At 37.7% G+C, this 23,724-nt stretch overlaps 1 protein-coding gene across 7 annotated transcripts in view; it reads right to left on the bottom strand.

The window, feature by feature from the left end:
- The window catches only part of LRCH1 (leucine rich repeats and calponin homology domain containing 1), a 123,686-nt gene that overhangs the window by 54,702 nt on the left and 45,260 nt on the right, over positions 1-23,724 (bottom strand). For all 7 annotated transcript variants that reach the window (XR_013952050.1, XR_013952051.1, XR_013952052.1 and 4 more), the window contains exons 2-3: positions 8,731-8,875; positions 4,181-4,307 (exon numbers count right to left, since the gene is read on the bottom strand). Coding sequence is in view for 3 of the 7 variants with exons in the window: in XM_080594547.1 (XP_080450673.1) it covers positions 4,181-4,307; positions 8,731-8,875 (272 nt within the window). In the remaining 4 variants the exon portion in view is untranslated. The remainder of the gene's footprint in view (positions 1-4,180; positions 4,308-8,730; positions 8,876-23,724) is intronic.

Genomic DNA, 23,724 nt, shown 5'->3' with positions numbered 1-23,724 from the left:
AGAATCTCTAAGTCAGTCAGACTTTGAGCCACCTCTTTGAAGACACCTGCTTTAATGCTAGTCATAAGCATTACATTAACTCTCTACTGTCAATCCTAAAAACTAGTTAAAAAAACAACAGTAGTAGCAAAATCTGATCTGGCAATGCCGCTCTTTTTATCAGACATGTTTCTTCTCGTAACAGAATCTCAGTGCTGCCAAAACTTCCCTCCCTTGTCAAAACAGAGTCAGGAAATTATTTTAGCTTTCAGACAAGGAATTTAAAAATACCTGTTAATGAGTGCTTCTTTTGCCCAAATTATCACAAAGTACGGCACTGTTAATTGCACTGTTCCCAGATCATTTATTTTTAAAGCATTACTGTCCTGTTTTTAATTTACAAGCTTTAAATGAGTTTATAATTAGATACTTAATTTTGAGAGCAAAGAATTTAAATTTGAAGTCACCTTGTGGCAGAGAAACTCTAGATCAAGTACACTTCTGCACATACATCAGAACAAGTCAGGGAAACAGACAATTTTAAACGAAGTTCAAAAGAAATGTCTGGAAGTGTATAGTCTCAAAACCCAAGTCCACTTACAATGTTTCAAAACATCCACAACATGACTGATCTCTTACGACAGCATGTCAGTATTCACAAGGGCTCTAGAGACATTTGTAGCCTTTATCCTAATAACACTTCAATCCAACTTTTTTTTGTACTACTTTGAATAGCTGTGGAAAACAAAGACCTATAACATTATTTCCAGTTATGCTTAGTAGACTTTGTGAGTGTGTATGTGACAGTGACAGTGTTTATCTTAAACTTTCCAATTACTTTGGCAATAATGGCAGCCATGCTATCAAAGCCAAATGCCTACGATTTTCAGGCTAATAATCTTTTAGAGAAACATGACATCTAGCAAATTGAAACTTCACTTCATGGACATCTGCAGACAGTTGAAATGAAGTTCAAACACCTACTCAAGTGCTAGGGGCTAGCATTTGCTAAGGCCAGACTTCTTGCATGAATGCTGTTTTGTCCTCATCGGTTATTTCCTGCCGTAACAACACGGACAATTTCTCACAATTAGAAAAGTATAAAGCTTATTGAAATTTAACATTAGTTTCTGTGGCATGCAGCTCAATGCTGTGAAAACAAATCCAAACCTTCATTTCTCCTTTGTTTATAGTAAAGTTTAAACAATCATAAAATTCATAATAATATAAATGGAAAAACACACACAGTAACCTAACTCCACTGTAACACATTATTGACACACGGGAGTTTATCCAAACCTTCTGAATCAAAGTAAACTTTCTCCTTGCACCCATTTTAAAATTCGGGGCTCCTGTTATTTCCAATAAGTATGTGGATTCTGCCAGAGCTTGTGACATACAAAGTCACACTGAATGTTAAAAATAAGTTACGTGGATCCTTTTAGAAAACAGAGGGCAGCAGGTCCCACTTGGTCAGCCTGCTGGCCCAGATTTGATGAACAGGGTAAAGGACCTAAATCCCAGCTGACAGATTTAAAGGCTTCCAACATGAGAAAGGAGCATTCCGGAGATGGAGAAAGCTGCTCCTCTGAGATGGCAGAAGGGCAATGCTGCCCAACAGGAAGGAGAGCAGAACTTTAATTGCACCCAAAGCTGTAAGATGTGCAGTTATAAGCCATCTCTATCTAATTACTTTCTTTGATGGAAATTAAGTTTCAGAATATCTTCACACCAATTTTGCAGTCATCCTCCTGACTGACAGTAGAGGTATGATCAGGTTATGCAGCTGCAAGTAAAAGTAGGTTTCCAAACCAAATTTTCTAAACACTTTGACTATACCCTGGAGGGGAAATAATTCATATGTTATTTTAATGCTAAGACAACTCTCAGACTACATAGCAGAACCTAACCCTAAAATTTAAAAGAATGCATAAAAATTTACTGCATATAATATGTAAGTAATTCTCTGTTACGATTGTGACATTTACCTAAATATAAACATGTAATAAAAAAAGAAGAGAAGAAAGGAAGCAGAATTAGCTGGAAATATCTCACCTAATCTGCAGCGTGCTACGTTTTTATCGTTCTAGAGTGGCCACAGAGGTAAAATCCGTTTCAAAGAGTTAGATAACAGCAATAAAAACATCCATTTGCTACATACACTCAGACTTTACTGTAAGCAGCCTGTGAAAAGCTGGAAAACACTGAAAATCTGAAAGTGCTTGCCAAAGTCCTAGTAACACAAGAACTGAATGCAACCAGTTGGTGTCTGCCGCTGCTCAGGATCGATCCCTTGGGCCAGGTCAGCACCAGTGTTGTGTACGGACCAAAACAAACAAGACCATGCCCTGCCAAAGGGCTGGCTGGCCGTGTTGTTTGGAGGCCACATGCTATTCAGGCTGGCATTACTCTCAACACAGCTGAATGTTTTGTGCAACAACTGCAGCATGACTTAATCCTTTTTTTTTTCCTTCATCTTTTTCTTTATTAGCTCTTGAACAACGATCACCTTATTTTATAAATTGCATCATCTTACATATGCCAATACAGATACAGGCTCTCAATCCTACCACTATTTGCTTCGTGGCAGTTTAGTCATTTCCAGCTAAGTAATGCAATGTATTTCACTAGAAATGCATGAAGTACTCATGGTAGCATCAACCTAAGTAACCAGGTCATCTGAATAGAAGCGTGCCTACTTTAACAAATATTGTTATTCACGTATTTTATTTCTTCTAATCACAAAGAGCTAGATTCAGACTTTCTTCAAGTTCTAACAATTCTATTCAGCCATCACATCCCAAAAATCAGGATGCATGTGTTTAGTACTATTCAGCTTTAATTATATATAAAAGTGAAGCTATAATCTCTTACTGAACCAGTTTTAAGCGCAATGCTACAACCTAACATGTGTTTGAAGGTAATTCAATCAAAACCATTTCAGCCATCTAATTAAACCCATAACAAAAAATATTTTAAACTACTTGATAAATTATTAAAAAACCAACACCACCACAAACCTGGCAGTGTTTAGGTCAGGTACAACACAGAAAATGTAATTCCTTTTCTTCCCCAAACCAATTTACTGTAAGATCACTTACAATTAATAGTATAAGCCTGACACCACAAGGCACTGTACAAGACAAATACAAGAAAAAAAAAGCCCTAAAGTTGCCACTTCATATATGGGGAACCAGTAGTGGTACTGGGGTCCAAAGCAAGGCCAGCTCAACTTCTGTAACAGAATTTAGAAATTATTCTTATAAAAATGTCAATATGATATAGAAGCACTCTCAGATACCAAAAAGACGAGCAAAATAAATGCAACCTATGGAGATGATAGCAGTTGGGAAAATGTTCATGTACCACAGTTTTACTCTGCATAAGTTGGCAACATCAAAAAGTAGTTTGCCAATTTGTATCTTAAATGGTCAAGGTGAACAAGAAACAACCAGAAGGCATAACACATGCCACAGGGAGTTCAGAGTCTCAGGAAGGCTAACAATATACAAAAGAGGTAGAGAAAGGGAAGCTTTCACAATTTCCACATACAAACTTTTAAAAACCATATGCAGTAGCATAAACTTTAAGTTAAGGTACCAAATAATTTCTGCATTTTCTGATTCTTAGTTATTGGACAATATATTAGAGATTAAATACTGCATTCAGAGACTGTAGTTGTTGGACAGCTTTGAAAAACAAGAGGAATACAATCATTTTGTTTAGACAGGTTTTGCAGGAAAACATGATTGCATGACAAAAATAGTGAAATAAAATGAAAACAGACTGATAAGATCAGTATCATGAGTGGAATGCAACGTGGTAAGCAGATAGCACTACAAGAGAGAAAGGAAGCAGGAGAGGGAGCATAAGAGGAGCAGAGAGCTTTGCAGAGTCTGATGCCAAAAAGAGAAATTTGAGACAGCAAAACAAGGAGCCAGTGCATGTGGTGAGTACAACCGGCAAAGAAAAACTTAGAAGCTGAGTTTTAAATGAACAAGGGCAGTGGTGTTGCTCAGAAGGGTCCTGAAGACCATAAAGGAAACTTTTATTGTGTTACTACTCAATAGACTTGAGAAATTCAAAAGTTAATTTTTTAACTGGCATTATAGTATAAGGCATTTGTTCAAATATCTTTCCAAATAGATTTTTACTCTTTCTAGTTAAATACAAATAAAAATCAACAGAATCAGTAACATACCAGTTCCATTAACTGTTTTAGCTGACCTATCTCCTCTGGAAGGGAACCTAGCTTATTGTTACTTGCAATTAAGACTTTTAGAGGAAGACCACACAGGCAAGCTGGCAGAGAAGAAAGCTGATTTCGACTGCAACAAAACAAAGAAAGAAAAACAACCATTAAGAACACCAGTAATATTCTTACTCACATGAAGTCTGAGAGTTGTAAAACCCCTTCATTTTGATGGGACATATTTCATGATAAAATACATATTTTATACGTATTTCAGATAAAATACAAATTTTAGAATTGCAATCATTATGAAAAAACACATCAAAAATGTTTGCATTACTGACTAGAACAATATTGTGTAACAGTATCACTCTGGAAAAAACGTAACAGTTTAATAACATTGTAAAATAAAGTCTGATTTTCATCTGCTAGAGCTGTTTTCCATCCTAAGGAATACTGAAAAGTCAATTGAGACAGTATTTTGCAAGTAATTAAATATTCCTATGGTTTTACAATAGTACAGTTTATGACTTCTGGTGCAAATGAAACTGATAAGACACAGATAAACTGATTATTTTCCCAATTCCTTTACAGCACATTTACAGTTGAAAATTACTTGGTACTTGTTGCTACTCCCCCATCCCAGACATCTCAAACTTAACAATGAAAATTCATCTTACTCAGGAACCAAAACCTGGAGGAAAAAAATGTGCATTCTTTTTGCTCCTGGTCCATTTCCTGTGCATTGGTTAATGAATATAAGCCATAACATTATCCTCATCTCCCTCCTGAGGGACAGAAGGCAGGGAGGCACCAACTCAATTTAATTCTATTTATAAAAATTGCTGTTACATATCACTGTATTCTGACTGCTTTACTCATCTTAAACTTTTCAGTATATCAGGGACAAATTTATTTCTAGATTTGCTGGCATGTAAAATCTAAGAACAAGATAAATAAATGTCTTCTATATCTCAGAGAACGTCCATTTAAGTGTTAAAAGCGCAAGCAACCTGTGACTCAACCTGTAAGTCACATTCTTGAAAAATATTTCCCTTTATCATCTGAAAAAAATGAAGGGTAAATGGCATCAATCCTATACTACTGAAAATGGTGTCTGCTAACCTCAGAGGTCAATGTTTCAGATGATTATATCCTGAAGACAATTAAGTCACAAGCCAAAATAAGACTTTTATTAGGTGGTATCCATTATATTTTTCATCAGCATTGCTTTGGAACACACGAGAGAGTTTGAGGCAGGGTGATTCTCCAACAAGGAGAACATAGGATCTAATCTCTTTAAGAAGGTATTAGTTACCATGCCATATATTTCTCACCTTACAATAGAGCCAACAAGAGCATCAGCCCCAAATCGTCCAGTCAGAGGCTCTCCTGAACAAATGAGAGCTGTATTCCAGCACATCCAGACAGTCTTTCCCTCCTTTTTCTTAAAGCAATGGCCTATGTGTATTATAGTCTGTTGCTATGCTTTTTTTGGACACAAACCAAAATGTATCTCCATTTAAGCTTTTATACCGTTTCTCAACACCACCAGCATAAACATGGAATCAGTCTCAGAAATATTTCAACATTTAGACTATAAGATTCCAAGGCAGCAGATCCTTCAAGTGACTAGAGAGAAATGTCAGATAATTTCTTAGTCTTCTATGTTTTCTGAACACTCAAACCATTAAACTACTCAGTGGGCTAATCCATTCATTCTCATTACAAACAGTTCTACTGTAATATGAGGTTTGAACATACGCTTCAAGACCCTTTGAAGGCTTCCCTTCCTCCAAGGTTTCCAGAGGATTTATTTATTTGTTAAGCAGAGAATAAGATGATCCTTGTTGGAAATACAGCTTAAGTAAGATATATTGTCCCAGGTAAATAAGGTAAACACACCAAAAAAAAACCTAGAACCATCAATGGTTGACTTCCTTTCAAGACTCGTATTGAACCATTTTATCTCTGAACCTTACTTTTTTCTAAAATTGATAAAACATTTATAAGTGACACTCCAACATGAGCCATTTCAGATGATTTCTGAAAAAAATAAATTAGCATTTTCTTGAAGAGGAATCACAAGGGAAAGTAAATTTTGGTAGAAAACTTTCAAGAGATTCAGGCTCTCGTTCTAATAACAATTACTCAAGAAGCTTGAACTTAAAATGACAAATGCTGTATGATTATAAAAATTAACTTGTGATTTGTGAGTCAACTGCCACAAAAAAAAAATTATTATGCTCAACAGAATAACATATTAACTACCACCTTCCCTAGAAAATTTGACAGTTTTAATAGAATGTAACTTCTTTTTTATGGGTATCAACCCGTTAGAAAATGATGAACAGTAAAGCAGTACCCTGTTCAGAACCATTTTAGTTAGCTTCTGTATGACTGTTAAGACTCCAAAGAACAAATATGCATCTGTGATCTGTGAAAACAGATTACAAGTGTTACTGTTGCACAATGTACAAAGTGATGAGACAAGAGACAGTAGAGATTACATCCTCCAGCCTCTCTTAAAGCTATGTTAATATAAAAAGTAAGCCATCATCGTTACTTCATGAATGTGGAACTAAACACGGACTGAAGCCTTGTTTCATCCGTGAAGGCTGTACAAGGAATGGAATTACTTATTTTAATGCACAAGCCTTTCCTCTGTCCAAAATCTTTGAGTTCCCCAGAATCCTCTAAGCAATGATCTGCCAAATGAATTGCAAATTTTTGTTCTGCTGTAGAACGAAATAAAAGCACTGAACTATCAGCTCTGTGAAAACTTTAACTCAAGAAAATAATACATGCATCGCCTTATTCTGTCTTTTCTGCAGAAGTCTGAATGCCTTAGCCAGAAGGTATTGTTTTAACACTTATTTTACTACTCAAATGAGGAAGCCTGAAATCTGAAAAGGTTACACTATGCAGCAGATTTGGCACCACAAGAAAACAACAAAACGAGTAGAAATAGAAATCATTTTTAAGTTCCACTGAAGTCAAATTGAGGAAGTCCAGAATCTGCAAATGTATCTACCCAGTAGGTAAAACACATGAAAATAACAAAATTTTTTACTTTTCAAGTTTTACGTTTTACAGAACTCAGAAGCAATCCACTGAGAGATAGGGAAAAGCACATAACCAGGGTATGTGTGTAATAAGTTATCGTATTTGTTTAAAATGAATTTCCTTAAATAAAACATGAACAGTATCCACCAAGGTCCCAAACCTATACACAACTCTTGGCAGCACTTTCTAATTCTATTTAACATATGGATTCTCCTGGTACCACAAAAATATTCATTTTAAATTCATCATGTTCTCTTGCCAAGAAGCAACATGGTTAGAAAGTCAAGGATATTGTTCTTTCTTCTACAGACTGCTTACTGTCAGACTTCCTAATATATGGGAAGGCCGTATCCAAAAGAAAATTATTTAAGGAGATTTTAAGCAGAGAGAAATTACCTAGTAAAACTTGAAAATTTTCCATTTGTTTAGATTGTCGAATTTACTGTGATATGCAATAGCAATTCTAAGTATTCTGGGTTTGTGACACTTCACATAAATTCCATTACTACACTCAGTTAATTCACTCTAATTCCTAAATTTACCAAGATGATTTAAGCAAACTCGATTTCATCCAGTCTTAATTTTTTTATATCTAACTGTAATTCCACTTCAAAATGACATGTCCTATTCTTTAGGTGTGTGCTCAGGACACATTATTTTGTTCCAGTTTCCAAAATCAAAATTAGTGTTCCATGGTAGCCAAAACTGCAGTACAGTAATAATACAGGAGGGCTCAAGAAATACGCTCACTGTTTACAAGACTGAAGACCAAGCCTTCATACCTTGGATTTAAAAGCACAAGAACCACTTTGCCCCCCCGTTCAATCTCATTCTCAAAGACAAAATAATATCTTCACTATTACAGTTTTTACATATCCAACTGCAAGTGAACCTCCACACCTTGTCCCAGCTGAGAAAGTGCTGACATGTCCTGTCTTGAAAGAGAATATGCATTCAACTGCACTTAAAGTAACAGAAATCGTCAATATGGATTAGCATCCACACACAGCTTTCCCAGAAAAGAGACAAAGGTGCTTAATTCTTTGTCCCTTCTTCCTAAAATGAGCAGTAACTATACATGTTGCATAATAAGAAGATATTAGTAATAAAATCACGATTTTCCTCTCTATCCCCCATGAGGAAAACACTTATCCTCCATCCACCTCTTTAACTACAAAAAAACATACCAAACTTATAAAATTTATCATTAGAAGGGAATGAAAAGAATCTGACCATGCTGATACGATTAGCATTCTCAATTTGCTAGAATAAGGGAAAGAAAGGGGTTAATGTTACTCAGTCATTCCTTAAATAATTAGTTTTAGATTTTACACTGCCTTCATATGGAACTATATCTACAGGCAATGAATTTTTGCATTACTGCTTGCAATAAAATGAAAAATGTAGTCAATTGTTCCAGGAACACAAAGTGCAGACAAACAAGTCTTTACACATTTGCAAATAAACAAAGAACATGGTAAACTTAAACTTACCTCAAATTTAAGTAAGTTAGCATTTGTAAGTTCACTATTGCATCCGGTATAACTTTAATACAATTGTGGTATAGATTTAGTGTTTCCAGTGACACAAAATGGCACAACTCTGTAGGAACCTCCGTTAATCTATTCTTGGATAGATCTATAAAGAGAGAAAGAAAAGATACTTTTTTGAACCATCAGAAATACTACTTTGAACAAACTATAATTATTAAAATAAGTGAATAAATGTAATCCTACAGTCAGACAGCAAGTTAAGCCAGTGCTTTATTATACAAAATAAAACTAATCTTAACTTTTAAAATCAAGAAAATGGAACAGACTGTATAAAAAGCAAAAATTCAATTAAAATTTATTCGGTCTAATAAAAAATAATTACTTGCAGGCCTCAATACACTGAGAAAATACTTGAATCCACAACCTAGTAAAGCTCATATAATATATACCAAGACCAATACAGATAGCTATGTGCAAATGATAGCATTTAGAGAAAAGCAAAAAACAACTGTATCTCTAATTTCTTTTTAAAGGAGTTCTGCAGACACCTCTACAAAGTGATCTGCATTTCCTAAAACTCAATTAATTGTAAAAAAAAAATAAATAAAATGGATTGGATGTAAGTATTTACAAGACAACAATGATTGATTTCAAATCCCCCAAGCGAGTGCTTGTACCCACAGAAAAGAAGCTTTGGTTTTTAACCAGTTACTCAGTCTTTCTCATTTTAAGCACATGGGTGTAAAAAGTAAATCAGTATAAAGAAATGCTACTGAACTTTATTCCTTGACTATCACAATATGAAAAAGAAGGTGGTATAATCCTGATGAGAGCTCAAGTCACAAAATAACGCATGCCAGCATTCAACAGCATTGAGTTCAAATAAACCTTTAATCAGGGTTGCAGAACAACCAGCTTTTATCATTAGATCCTGCAGAAAAGCCATCTACCCATACAATCAGATGGATTACCTGACCTGAAGAAAGGTCACCTGTTTTAAGCAGAAGGAACAGAAATATATCTGAGTCAAAAATAGGCAGGTGTCTGCGGGAAAGGATATGAGAAAAATGCAACTTGATGATTTCGCATCTTCGCTGCTGCTGGTTAGGCCTCCTCCCTGATCCTTCAATGCTTATTTTGAAGCTTACTGTCTTGAAGTACAAGGTAGGAAAAGCAACCAAAGTTTAGTAGATACACTTTCAGAGTACCAATGATCTGTCTTGTCTCTTTAGGACCATGAATTTGCTTTTGTGAAAAAATAGTCAGAAACCTGAAGATCTTAACCTTCTTTGCCATGCCAGGCTCAGTTTGCTGCAGAGAGGCACAGCTTGGGGAAAAAAAAAAGCATCACCAGTAGGAAGGTTTTTAATCACTTCTGGTATTGTTTCTGTCTCCTGCAATGCAAGCTGAAATTCAGTACTCAATTCCCCCTGTCAGCCTCCACCTTGCTCCACTTCATTGCTGCCAACACAAAGCCGGTCTCTTGATTCCAAACTTGACCAAGATGACAACAATGGCCAAGGAGGGAACAAAGGGAGTGCAGCCCTTCTGACTCAAATGGCAACAGAATTGAATTGGGAACCTCAGACAAAATTATTCACCTGTTAGTTATTATACAACAGCAACGCCTGAACTGCTCTGCTTTGTCTTACCAGGCTTTGAGGGTGGTTAGATGCAGCATTACCTCAGCTTCTCCTTTCCTTCCCTTCCACAATTCAAACTGAGGTGTTCTCTTTTTCAGTGAATGTAATTCCGACTTTAAAGGGGCAGAAAGCTCTTCAGTGCTCCTTTGTTTTAATGCTTGAATCCTCTACTCCTCTCTGTAACATGGCATTCCAAAAAAACTTAGCACAGGATCCCTCTCCTGCCACCTTGCTAGCTGTGTTTGACACATTATAACTAAGAATCATGCGAGGGGATCTTCAGATTTTACAATTCAACTTCAAAGAAACCCTTCCCCTTTTTTTAAAGGAGCTTTTCTGCAGTGATATCCCGTCATCACCACTCTCACTTCCTCACGTAATGGGGAGGGGGCAGGAAGGTTGGGAAAAGTGAACCAAGACTCAGCCCTAGGCCTCCGTGGGCCTGGGTGGCAGGTGGAGAGTGACCTCTGGGCCTTGATCTGCTCCCTCCGAAGTGAAACACACACAAAGTTGGATGAAAGCAGAAATGTTGCTACTCCCCATGCTGTTAAGACTGCAGCCTATCACCTGGACCCCAGCTTTAGGCCTGCGCTCGTTTACCTTCACACAGAATAAAAGGGACCGTGCCACCACATGCCACTTAGCCTTGGAAAATTCTAGTACCTCAGGGAAGTGGAACAGCAACTAAACCCAGCCTGTGCCTCTAAGAGGCATCACAAGCACAGTACAATCATTTATTGTTATTTTATTACTATCTTTTTTTCTTGAATTGTTTTTATTGGAATCGTCTGTTCTCAAGGGCTTTAGCTCCGGTAATCTGAAGAAGGACAAAAACAAAAAACCCACAGATGATAACAGAAAATCCTTTCTGTTATCCTCGGGACAGTGGGTTATTGGACACAACGTGTATACAACAAAGGAATTCAATTAACTTACAACAGTGGAAGTCAGTTATTTATTATTGTCTAGTTATCAAAGATTAAGATCATTTCAACACTGTTACATCTACTGCTACTTCCTAAATAATTTTAAGAAGTTCTATCCACAGTATAAAGCAGAAGAATCAAAACTACACGTTTTATTTAATACAGTGTAACTTAAAAAGCAGAACTTTGCTAACATAATTAATTTTATTTTTATTTAAGATGTATCAAATACCAAATCTGACCATCTCTGAGAAACAGGGTACAGGAATGGAATCAAAGTGATGCCACATTATTTTTTAAAAAAGCCACTTTTTTTTGTTTTTGCCAAAAAAGCAGACTTCCCTGATCAAATGGGTGGAGGGTAAAAAAAAAAAAAAAAAGGGAAAAACGAAAAGATGTAAGCCTCCGAACATGATGCAGCTATGAAGAAAGCCTAGCAGCTTTCAGATTTCCCTGAAAAATCTGTAACGAAAGGTGCATGCCTTAAAAACTGAACGGTAAGGAGAACAGTCTGCATATCAGCTTCATACTGTACCTTCTATGTGCAAACATGTACAGAAACCTCTGAAAGTTACATAATTATTTTGATATTACTTATACCAAGGTACTTTTGTCTCATTACTGCATCTTACAATTAACCTATATGTACACTGCAGGTATATTCTGATATTTAAGTTCTAGAATAAAAACAATTGTTAAATCATTAATTCAAAAAACAATGCCTCAGGGCAGTTAAAAATAATGAAGCTACTGCAGAGACTAGCTTTGCTACAGAAATAGAAAGGAATAGACAGGTAGGGTTTGATAGAGTTTAGCACTTTAACTGATTTGATTATTGCTTTTAATACATGGGAGATCTAACGAAGTAACAAATCCATTATGGCAGAAGTACCATTTTAGGGTTACTAAGGAACTATATATGAGCTTAACCTGAGGTGACTGTTTCCTGTAATTCTGTTACAAAGCAGGCAGCACAAACACAGGCAAATGTCCCGGTGGCGGGGAGGGCACCAGAGCAAGCTTTCTGTGTTTTAAATGGAATACACTATTCATTCATTATTTATGTCACAAAGGCATTTCAAACTGTATCTGGCTTCATCCCATTTTTTACTGCCAAGAACAAGTTCGTTAAAACTCCAAAATAAAGAACGGAATGCGAAGTAAGCAAGCCAGCTTAGAAAAATATGAGATGGAAGCCTGATCTTTTAAAGAATCAGCACAATTCTGGAGCAATGGCACTGCTTTTGTATGAGTGTTACTACGCTAGAAGCTGGACAGGAGCTACCCAAAACAAGAGCTTCCTTAGCAGGGAGCGAACAACAAAAAGCAGAAATTTCCTACCAGCAGCAGGCTCTGAGCAGCATTTGGGTACCTGACATGGCATACTGCTGGGCTCCATACTGCCATCGCAGCAGCAAGGACTGATACATCCTTGGGACAAACCCTTCCAATTCCTGCAGCTCCGAAAATGCCTGCCACAATGAAATCCCACTGCTGACTACCACTGTTGTGACGGCACGGTCTACGAGCTGATTACCAACACCCCGAACAGCATTAAAACCAACCTCTCCTATACGTACACACAGAGCATAAACCTCACTGCCACTGCAAAAACCAAACAGGCATTCCCAAAGTAGCCAGGATAACACTAGAAGCCATACCATTAAATTTCTTCCAGTAAGGTTTCAAAAACCCTCCACTTTTCCTACCTTCCAGTTATTAATACATTAAGTAAAAATTTCAGACTACTCACAGACAAGCTAAACAAAATAAAAGTTTAAGACCAGTAATTCATTAAATATGCATATGCACTACATATGCACGAATCTTTGCTAAGAATTTTAATGAAGGCAGTTTATTTAAAAAATCAGGTTACAGAGAAACTCATAAATTTAGATTTATAAAAATAAGCCTACAAAAGGCAGAAATTGGACTTAAATTCTTCAATTGGGCAGGAAAATATATATGCACACATGCACATCTGAAACAGAAGAAATCTCTCTATTAGAAACAAGTTTCAAAATCAAGAAATTGCATGGTAAAAAAAGTCACTCAAACTTTACTGTGGCCCACCAAGTTCCTATTATTGTAATCTCTGCATTCACTGAAGAAAATACAGAAGTTACTTTGAAAAAGATATTTGCATTTGTACTAAGTTACCATTCAAGGTATTCAAATGAGATGTCTGAATTGGACTTGACAAAGAATTGAAGCAATTCACTGTGAGAGCCTAGAAAACCAGTAAGCTCAACTCTGATTTCATGGGGAAATTATGTAAATAAGAGTACTGGGAAATACACTAAAAAGTATATATATGACAGATGATACAGGTGTATGGAGTTATACTGTTACCCCTATTTTTATTTGGCTTTTAGGAGGCCTGTATTTCCACATTAGCTAGCTATACCTTCACTGATAATTGAAGCCACAAACTGATGGTACTGTACTTCAGACAACTTCTGAAATAAGTATTTAAATACACTTCAGACCTTCAGCAACTCTGCATCCCAACTATACTTGCCTTGGCAGAAAGGCAAGTGGTCTATCATCGCTGACTATTTGATTCTGAGGGGCATGATTACAGTGCTTTGTAGCAAGCAGCTGCTTCCTTATAGTTTTTACCCTTTTTTTCCCCCCCACCTAAATGGTAGGAAAATGCCTTATCCCATAGACATGTATAGTTATGTTACAGTGTTTTCACAACTAACAAAATGCAGTATACCTCTAAGAGATGCCCTACAACTCGCTGTTACCCAGCAGAGAAGCACACCTTGTCCCGCTTACTTCTTGTCTCTAGCAGAGAGCACTGATGAATAACGTGCTGGATGCACAGCCAGCAACTCCCACTGCCAGTGATGCCACACGCACAGCAAAGTGGGAGCAGAGACCTCTGGTGCCTAATGCGTTCTGGTTTGTTCGTGATAATTATGGCACAATGAGTGCATGGCATTTCTTAACTAAGAGACGTGTCTACTCAAGTTATTTAGCAGACAGAAGAACAAATAACAGAAGACAAAGAATGTCCCTTAAAGCAAAAACATTTGGGCTTCCATTTGAGAAAAAAATAACAGTAGTGCATGGACTCAAGGTCTTTAATTCTCAAACTACAACTTGCAACACAGACTGAGAAAAAAGCGGCTCCAAATCCTTTAAAATGTATTACTGATGCGATAGCATATGCCAGTAACATTTAGGCACTGATCAACAGCAGTGAGCCTAGATGTATGACTGCTAACTCAAATCACACAGGAAGTACATCCATCCTAGGGAGCTGGACATAAAAATGCACAGATGCTGCAAGAAAAATATTTTGAACAAATTATGAAGGGACTCTGCTGTTTCACACACACTTCCTAAGCACTACTTTCTGGAGCACTGTCAGCATATTTTCCTTTTCCACTTGACCCTCATCGTTAATGTAAGAATTAACTTTAAAATTTTCTACCTTTAAAGCCACAATCAAGTTAAAGGTACGCTACAAGTATAGCAAATTTCAAAGTGAACACAGATGTGCTTTTGTATCAACTTTCTTTACTAATGCTGTGATTTAACATATCAAAAGTTTCTTCTTGACAGATGTGTAGATGAGATCTCCAATTCTTCCCTATTCCACATCTTGACATAACATTAAAATACATGGGCAAGCTCAACAGCTAATACTAGGGATGCAAAACACTTAGCTCTGCTTTCTCATTGTCATCGATGATCACAATGAACACAACTTAGTACTTGTCAAATTAGTAGCAATTAGCAATTGTAATAGTAATCATACATTCACCAGCGAGGACCTAAATCAAGGCTTTTAGAGGCAGAAGGAACAGGAGCAAAGGAAACCAACACTCAGAAAGCAGCATGTTGTGAGCCTGGCAGAGATGGTACCACAAGAGGGAGTCCTGATCTCACAGACTTGGCCCACACCCTGTAGCAGCGTTTCTCGAGATCATCGATAAGGAATGAGAAGGGCAGAAATAGGAAGGCACACCGATGCAAAGCCTTACAGCCCCCCGACATTTCCATGAATCTATTTCCCCCAAGGGTTTTCAGAGTATAACAAATGAGTTTACTTGTCTGCGATCACAACTGCAGGAAACAAATACAATGGAGGTCGAGGAAACAAATACAAATACTAAGGAGGTCGAGAAGAAAAAGCACAACAAAACCAACCCTTCTGAAATAGTCACATTGAAGCATTTCCTTCAAGCTTCCTTCAGATGATGCAACAACCTGATGCATCTCCAAGCTCACTGCAGCTACAGCAGTAGCACTACTTGGCCTATTTAAGGCAAGAGCAGCCTGAGTAAAAACTTCAAGGGTGAGGGAACGGAAGGGAAAAAAGGTACTGATAACTTGCTGACAGTTGTGTTGAAGCATATTCTCACGATTAGTGCTGTGGCACACTCCAATTCCAAGGAGGCAAAGGAAATTTTTCTGCAAGAGATGCCCTCAGTAGAACATCACAAGCCTGGACGAAGAAAGAGGAGGTTACTACAGCAGTCTGCCTCATTATTGCACTGTCCTGCACGCCTGGCTTTAGGCAGCAATGTAAAGCATTTACATTTCTCCTTTATCTGTTGTTTCTTCATCATTAGGACAACAGTTTAGGGTTAAGACTGGCAGAAAGTAAGGTTCCTGCAGGAGCTCTGTTTACAAAATGAAGGTCAACCTGGTGTGGAAGCACAAAGGGCTCCCTAAAAACATACTGCAAAACCACTGGGTTCTTCCTGCAGATCTCTGTGAAGGCGTTAACACATTTGGGACCCAAACACCTGTACCTCAAGATAGAAAAAATGCCAGACAGCAAACACCTTCCATCAACAGAATGACCTTTAATAACATGGTATGAAACTCAGTTCATGGGCCGTGAAGCATTCCTCCTTCTCCCACGCCTTCCGCACCAGAGAGGATACAAGCCATTAATTTTCACACTCCTTAATAAACAGCCAGCCCCGAGAAGCATCAATGGATTTATCACTCCATGATTGTACTAATTAGCCTCAGCTGGACTTAAATATTTCAGGTGTTTTCTCAGACACACTAGCAGTAACAAGCAATGTTTGCCCAATTCAAAAGCTTGAAGAACCTGCTCTTTCTTCATTTGTTTTCAGCCTTTAAAGTAGGTTGGTGAATGGAGAGCACTGGAAGAACAGAAACTGAAGTGTTTGCATCATACGCTAGCCATCTGAACATCTGTACTGTACCAAATATTTCAGTTTTACAGGGACTGTACGGGGACTTCCAGGTAACATTAGACTTCACAGAGGAGTAAGACTTGGATTACGAAGCTCTTTTCTGAAAGAAGAACAATGACCACAGCTTCCACCAACTTCAAAAAGCTGTAAATTGCGTATGTATGCAATCACACAACCCCTTTCAGACAAGCCACTAATCCCACCTATTATTGGAGAATCGGGATAAATCTGAAACAAAAATGTGAATAATTATATTGCATCCCTAAGATGGTGGCAGATCCCTGCCAGGACTTACTCTAGTGCCTTCTATTACAAATCTGCCATCAGCCACAGACATCTCCTTTCTTAAATGTGTTTCCTTTCTAAGTCAACACCTTCCACTTCCGCTGGGAAATTCCCAATGATGCACTCAAAACCAGCAAAGATCCGACCGAGAAGTCTACAACTTTCTCCAGCCCACAGACAACACTACTAGAAAGAACAAGCTGAACGCATTCACCTTGTTTTCAGTTTTAACAGCGATTACCATTATTTTTCCTGACGCTGCAAAGAGAGGGTCCCACTTATGCTACTCATTATCTGCTTCTGACTATTCAAAGAGGGGTTTCCTCACATTTCCCACCTGGTAGAAGCCAGCCCATAACCAATTTCTGTGAAGCCATTTGCTTGCCTGCACTATGAAGGCCATTATTTTCCACACCTGACAGACTAAGGATACAGATGTTTATATTTAGTTCATTTTTATACTTGAACCGTGTCACATTCTGTTAGAGAATTTGCTATGAACAGACGAGTGAACATAAGTTATTTGATCTTTGGGTATATCAAAGGCATGTAGACAAAGATATGGAAAAGCTACCTGATGTTAATTTACAGTAACGGGGAAAGCAGAGCATTACTCATCTAATCACTTCCTCTTCTGTCTGCACATCTCCCACAGATGCCAGGGCTAATCTGCCTTACCTACATTACTCACATACACCCCGCAATGGTCTTTGAATCATGGTCTTTGAATCAGCACGTCATCACTTTTGTAGCAATTTATCAACAGAAGGCTGTTTTGTACCATAAATGCTTACTTACACTATTAGTACATCCTTAAACAATGAGCTAATTAAGCAGCTATTAGACAGGAGGTACAACGTTTGAAAAACTGAAAGAAACAGCTAAGAAATACTTCAGCTACCTAATCAAACCAGGGATCTATGAAGACATTGCCAGAGACTGAGGTTGTGAGAAAGAAAATCCTGTAACAAACTACAAATCAGATTCTAATAAATAACCAACACCAGGTGACTACTCCTAGTTTAAGGAGAAAAAAAAAAAAAGATTTCTTGTACTGAAGGCAAAATAAGCACTGTCTCTTAAAAAAATTAACACAGTAAAAATTACCTAGCTGGAATCACTAGAACTATAAACCTCTAAATTCTGTACCAAGACCCCTATCCCATATAAGTGCTTCTATGATTCTTTTTAAGATAATGTTTTGCAACCTTCTATTTTTCCTTAAATTAAAAAAAAATAAAAAATCTAAATAACCTTGCCACCTTAGGAGAAAACAAAAGCCATCTCTCATATCTCATGCAGCAGTGCTGTCTGTCAGCCAGGGGATGGGTTGGGCTTGACAGATAACAACTTTCTTCTGCCTGTTTTAACAAGTCATGGTTTACATTGGGATTGTAATCTAACATGAGATACACAGACTGCAAAAAGTCTGCATGGGGACACACACGTTCTACTTATAAACAGTTTAGTGCCTGTAAAAGGGCCCATGTTTGCCATAACACTTGCTGGGGGACACAAGTGGAAATAAATCAGCAGGAATTAATAGCACTTACGGGTCAGTCTCCAGCCAGAGGTAAATCTCAGTGCTGTTGGTATGAAACAACTGCATAACAATGGATATTTTGAAGGGACAAAGCACGTTTCTTTCTGGTTTATCTCCATTTTGGTGGGTGGATCACAGACCATCTTCTAAAACACACAAGACAACTATTGCTCATCTATAGCCTCATGAGCCTGGCCTAAAATCTTTACTTCTTGATGCAGGTTTATTTCCTCCTCCTTATTTATTTTCTTTTCAAATTACCTTTTCAGGATATCTGATTTCCATCTTACATGCTAAGCATTAAGTAATATTTTTCTGTAAGAATCATTTTGGACTGTCTTTCTGAGGCAATTCTGCTCTGCCTTTATGGATATGTCACCTTGCATCTTCCTGTTTGCTTCTAGGGGAATGTGTTCTCACTGTGGTTACAACAGGTTAGTGTAGGCACGGAATAGGCTGTATATAAAGGAGGGGACAGGAAAAGTGTTAGTTTTTCCCCCAAGCACAATCAACAATTAAAACAAAAAGGAAGGAACTACCTACTTGAGGTCCAACCCTGAAGAAGCTACAAATGATAGTTTATTCAGGCCCAAAAGGAGAACGTATGGGTGGATAAGAAGTCCCACAAAGCACAGATGGACAGCATTATTTCCCTTTTGTTATCATAGCACAAGAAAAGCAAAAGCCTAAGCAAAAGCATCCTAGCTTCATACAGTCCAGGAACTGCAGCACACACTGTTGTTATACAAGAACAAAATCCTTTTATTCACTCTGCTTTCTTCCTGCTGATAAAACAATGTTTCAGAGAAACAACTGGGGTCAAGAGTAAAAAAAAAAAAAAAAAAACCTGTCCTGCAAAAAACTCTGAACCTGGTCAAACAACCAGGTCAGGTTCTGTGAAAAGAGGAATCTGACTGAAAGCTTCATGACCACAACTTGGAGGTCTGGGGACTTCACTTTCAATTGTTTCAGTAGGAAGTGCAGAAGTTTTTAAGTACTTGTGGGTTTGGTTTCTTTACCCAGCTTATACATTTTAAAATCATTAGTGAGTTTAAAATCATGAGTTGAAGTGTTCATTTTCAGCAGTTTTCCCACCAGCAGGGATGCTGGACCTAATTATACTATCACTGCTATTCCACGGTGGCTAATTTCCATTGATGACTTGACCTTTAAGTTGGCAATTTTGAGTCAACTCAATTTTCAAGACATTAATGCACTCCAGAACTGATTCAACAGCTAATACTTTTAACTGCAAGCCCAAAACTTGCCGATTTAGCAACTGTATTTTTTAACTGAACCCTAAGTCCACAAGTTCATCAGTATAAAGGCAGTTGAGTGATCCACTGGTGATTTAGTAGATTGTCAGCTTTCAGACAACATTATAACGACTATAAGGACACGCACTGCTGGGAAATGCATTTTCCTGATTCAGTATTTAAGTGTCAAGTCATTTCATCATGCCCAGTAAGAAGAGGATGCATCTAATGAGACAACCATGGTTTTAATCAAAGAATTGCACGGCATTCTGCTCAGATTACAATTTGTTTTCTGCAGAACAAAAACATTCCTATCTCACTCACTCCCAATTCAGCCTTTTTTCTTCTTTAAACTCTTAAATAAATGCCCAAGAGTTCACAAGAATTGCTAGAATTTTGACTTGGATTTCTTCCCAAACAGGGTACTTTCAGCGTGAACATGTAACTCTTTGTGACTGACGAACACATAATACTTGGCAGCTCTCGCTCGCTTGCTCTCTTCCCCTGCCTCTTTGATGATCTGGATAGGAAATTCGTTCCTTTGGGAAGAACCCTAAAGAGATACACTAGCAAATATGCAATTCTAAATACACTTTGTTTCTGAAAAAAGGCTCTGATTATCTAGACACAGTAAGCGTTCAACTAGCAATTGTTTCCCTGAAGAGATGGCATCACCACACACCCCCAAGTGTTCCATATGCTTTCTTAATGAAAAGTCTCATCTTCGAAATTTGTTTATTCAAGATTGATACAGATAGCAGAAGATCAGCTTTAACACGAAAAGCTTCTAATGTGGCTTGCGCTGAGCCCGCTGGCAGCATCACCTGCAGATATACTGAAGGTGCTACTCACAAGGCTACATTATCACAACAGATATACACGCTGTGCAAGACCCTACACAACTGCTGAGCTATAAATTACCTGCAGTCAATCTGGCTTCTGTATGCAACAGTATTTGATTTCACAGAAAGCTAATTTTAACTGCTGAGAACAGAAATACTTATATTATACCATGCTTTTTTTTTTAAGCAAACAGAGGTTAAAAGGCTGGAAAAAACTTTTTTTAAAAGGTTAGTTGAGGCTCATAAAGCAAGCATCTTCAAATTTAAAAAATGCCGGAATTAAATATATTTAAGTAAACTTAGGATATATTCTATCAAAGTGTGCTACACGTTACACCTGAAGTCCTCTACCAAAATCATCTGTAGATAGCTCTCTCCAGTGCCTTGCATGCATGGGGCTTTTTTCTGTGTAACTGTCCACATGAATATGCAAGACTAAGGATATACCACAGGACTCCCTTACAATGTAAATTAAGCAAACATATTACCTGATCTTGCAAAAAACCTTGAATTAACAATCATTTATGCAGAATACCTGGCATCTTTCAAAGGGAAAATACAGGGGTTTCTGCTGAAATCACACCTACTTTCTGCAATAATTAACAGCAGCACATGAATAAAAAAAAATCAATTCATCTCAAAAGCAGCTTTATTATCCTTGCTACCTTGATGGGAAATTGGCTCAGAAGTAGACGACCCGTGTTCACACGATCCTTTAACTCTCAGTAAAAATGTATTTGTTATCAGTTGATATCCACTCTTTCTTACATCAAGCTTGTCCTCTTAATAGCTCCTCCCACGGCCTTTTCTCCCTTGGTATATTTGTAAGAATAATGCCTTCTCCCAGTCATTCTTCTCCAAGACTAAACAAGCTAGATTCTTCCAGTTTCTTCTTGTTACAGTTTCCCTGACCATCCAAGCAGACCTCTTCTGCACCTGTTTCAGCCTAAGCTTATCTGCTTTGAACAAGAATGGGACCTAATCCTTTACACGAGGATTATGTTACACCACTGCCATGTGTAACATTATTAAGAATTCCTAGTCCCTACTGAAATACATCTTCTGATACAGCCTCAGGATAAAATTAGACATCTAAGATTTATCATACTAGTGGCTTGTGACCATCTTTAAAAGACTCCTATAACAGGCTTTAAACAGTAAAGTTTAAAACTGATGAAATCATTACTTTCAAATACTTTGCTTACTGCCTTAAGAGTCGATGGCTTTAAATCTTCATCTGCCTTTTTTTTCTGGACCGTTCTTCATAGAGCAATGAATGTTTCCGACACTAAATACCAGACTGGTGTTCTCAGTCTGTGTTCGCACGGCAAAGAAGAGTGCTTCAGAAACGTAACACTGGCTAGAAAATACTTTGTTTCTGTAGCCTCCTGTCTCAGAAATAAGTTACCCACTTCAGTTTAAAAAGGAAAGTAGACAAACAACAAATTCAAAGCTTTTGCTAATACGTGAAACTGTAAGCAACAGCAATTGCTAGTGTATCCAACATTGCAGCTCTCAACCGTAACGCCAAGGAGAAAGGAATGGAATTATGATGAATTAGTAAACGAAGCCAACAGCCAGACCATTTCACCAGTGGATTACTTGGCAACACATGCTTATTGCCATTTGTTGCTGAGTTTTCCTAGGTCTTTTTTTTTTTTGTCAAGTGTCTGAAGACAATCTTGCCCACGCCCCTGCTGCTGATACATCAGACATACGTTAATCATGAACAGAGAAAAGTTCTTTACATTTTCCACTAGCAAAGTTACTCTATTACCTCAATTGCAAGGTTTACTTAAACTTCTTTTACACCATAAAAACTCTTGAATTAAGTATGGACACAATAAGCTTACTTTATTAAAGTATGTGGACACTACATTTCTCAGACAACCTTCTGATGTGAAGCAACAAGTGCTAGGAATGTCAGCTACTCACTTAAGTACGTGACTTTATTTCCCTTTCACGTTGCATCTTTCTCAATGCCACAGAAACCCTGCAAATAACCTCAACATCTTCAATCAGAGAAGGCTCGTTTACCATCCCACAATTCAATTTTTCCTGAGGTGGAAAAAAAAAACTAAACAGCTGCAAGGAGGCACAGCAGAGGAAGAAGTCCTTGACTTCAGATGTGATGAGTGTACCTCTATGGAGACTGCAGCATAAGAACTGGGCCAGCGTGGGCCAAGCTAGTGATTCACTGAACATACTGGCTGGCTAAGGGGACAACTGTGGGAGCAGAAAAAGGCTGACAGACCTGGAGCAGCATTCCCTTCATCATGCAGTTGCAGAACTTGCTCCAGGACACTGCACATAACAGCAAAAAATACAGTGAAGCCCTGTTGCAATTCACTTTTGACCACGTTAAAGATACAAAGTAGGAAAAGGGAATAACAGCAGTCACTGGGCAGTGGAAAATGTGTTTTGCGCTTAGCTTCAATGAACAAGTGATCTCCAGCAGCATGTAACACACAAAAAAAAGATTTCAGGGCCATGGATCAAGAATGACCCTACAGAGTCAAGGAATGACCCTACAGAGTCATCAACAGATCCGTGATATCACTGCCATTCACAGAAACAAAAAGAAGGTAGAGCTGGGCTTCTGCTGCTGCTTTTCCTTCAGGAGGATGCTCACTGGAGCCAGTACTTACTCACTTGTCTTTATTTTTCCAAGGGCATAAAAGCATAATCTCATTTTTCATTTGCCACTGAAAAAAATAATCCTCTGATAAGATAGCAGACCTGGAGCACTTTCTCCATTAAATTCAGGTCTACTTCAAATGCCTTCAGATGTGCAATGCATACAAACTACTTTCTTCCATTTGAGTAGGTAATAGCTTATCCTCCTGTACTATTTTGCACTGCAGAAAGTGAAGGGAAAAAAGACTCACGATCACCTTCTACCGTTCAGCTTCTGAATGCAGGAAGACAGCTCCTTAAAACTGAAAGCAGTATTTTCTTCTTATGGGTTAGTAATATGGTAGCTTAGGATCACAGTGTCAACTATGGTTGTTTTAGAGTTAATTGTTGAACAATTAAAGTTTACAACATAGTATGTTTTGGTAAAAACAATACCTTATTTGTAGAAGGGGTTCTACTATAAACAGCAATAAAAAATCACCAAACATACTTACGAATTTATGCATCCGATGCAATAGATACTTGACGGTTTAAGACAAAATCAGTTTAAAGGCTCGTCTTTTTAAAATCACTTTGTTAAATACTTTGCCATTTCCATAGGTCTAAATGCACCCAAAGTCCTTTGGTTTTCTCTAATAGAAAATAACCTTCAAGTATTACATGGCTGTTACAA

This window comes from Anser brachyrhynchus (assembly GCF_964034855.1).
Source record: "Anser brachyrhynchus genome assembly, chromosome: 1".
Lineage (NCBI taxonomy): Eukaryota > Metazoa > Chordata > Aves > Anseriformes > Anatidae > Anser > Anser brachyrhynchus.
Note: the sequence above shows the minus strand (reverse complement) of the source record. Positions and strands in the feature narration are given on the sequence as shown.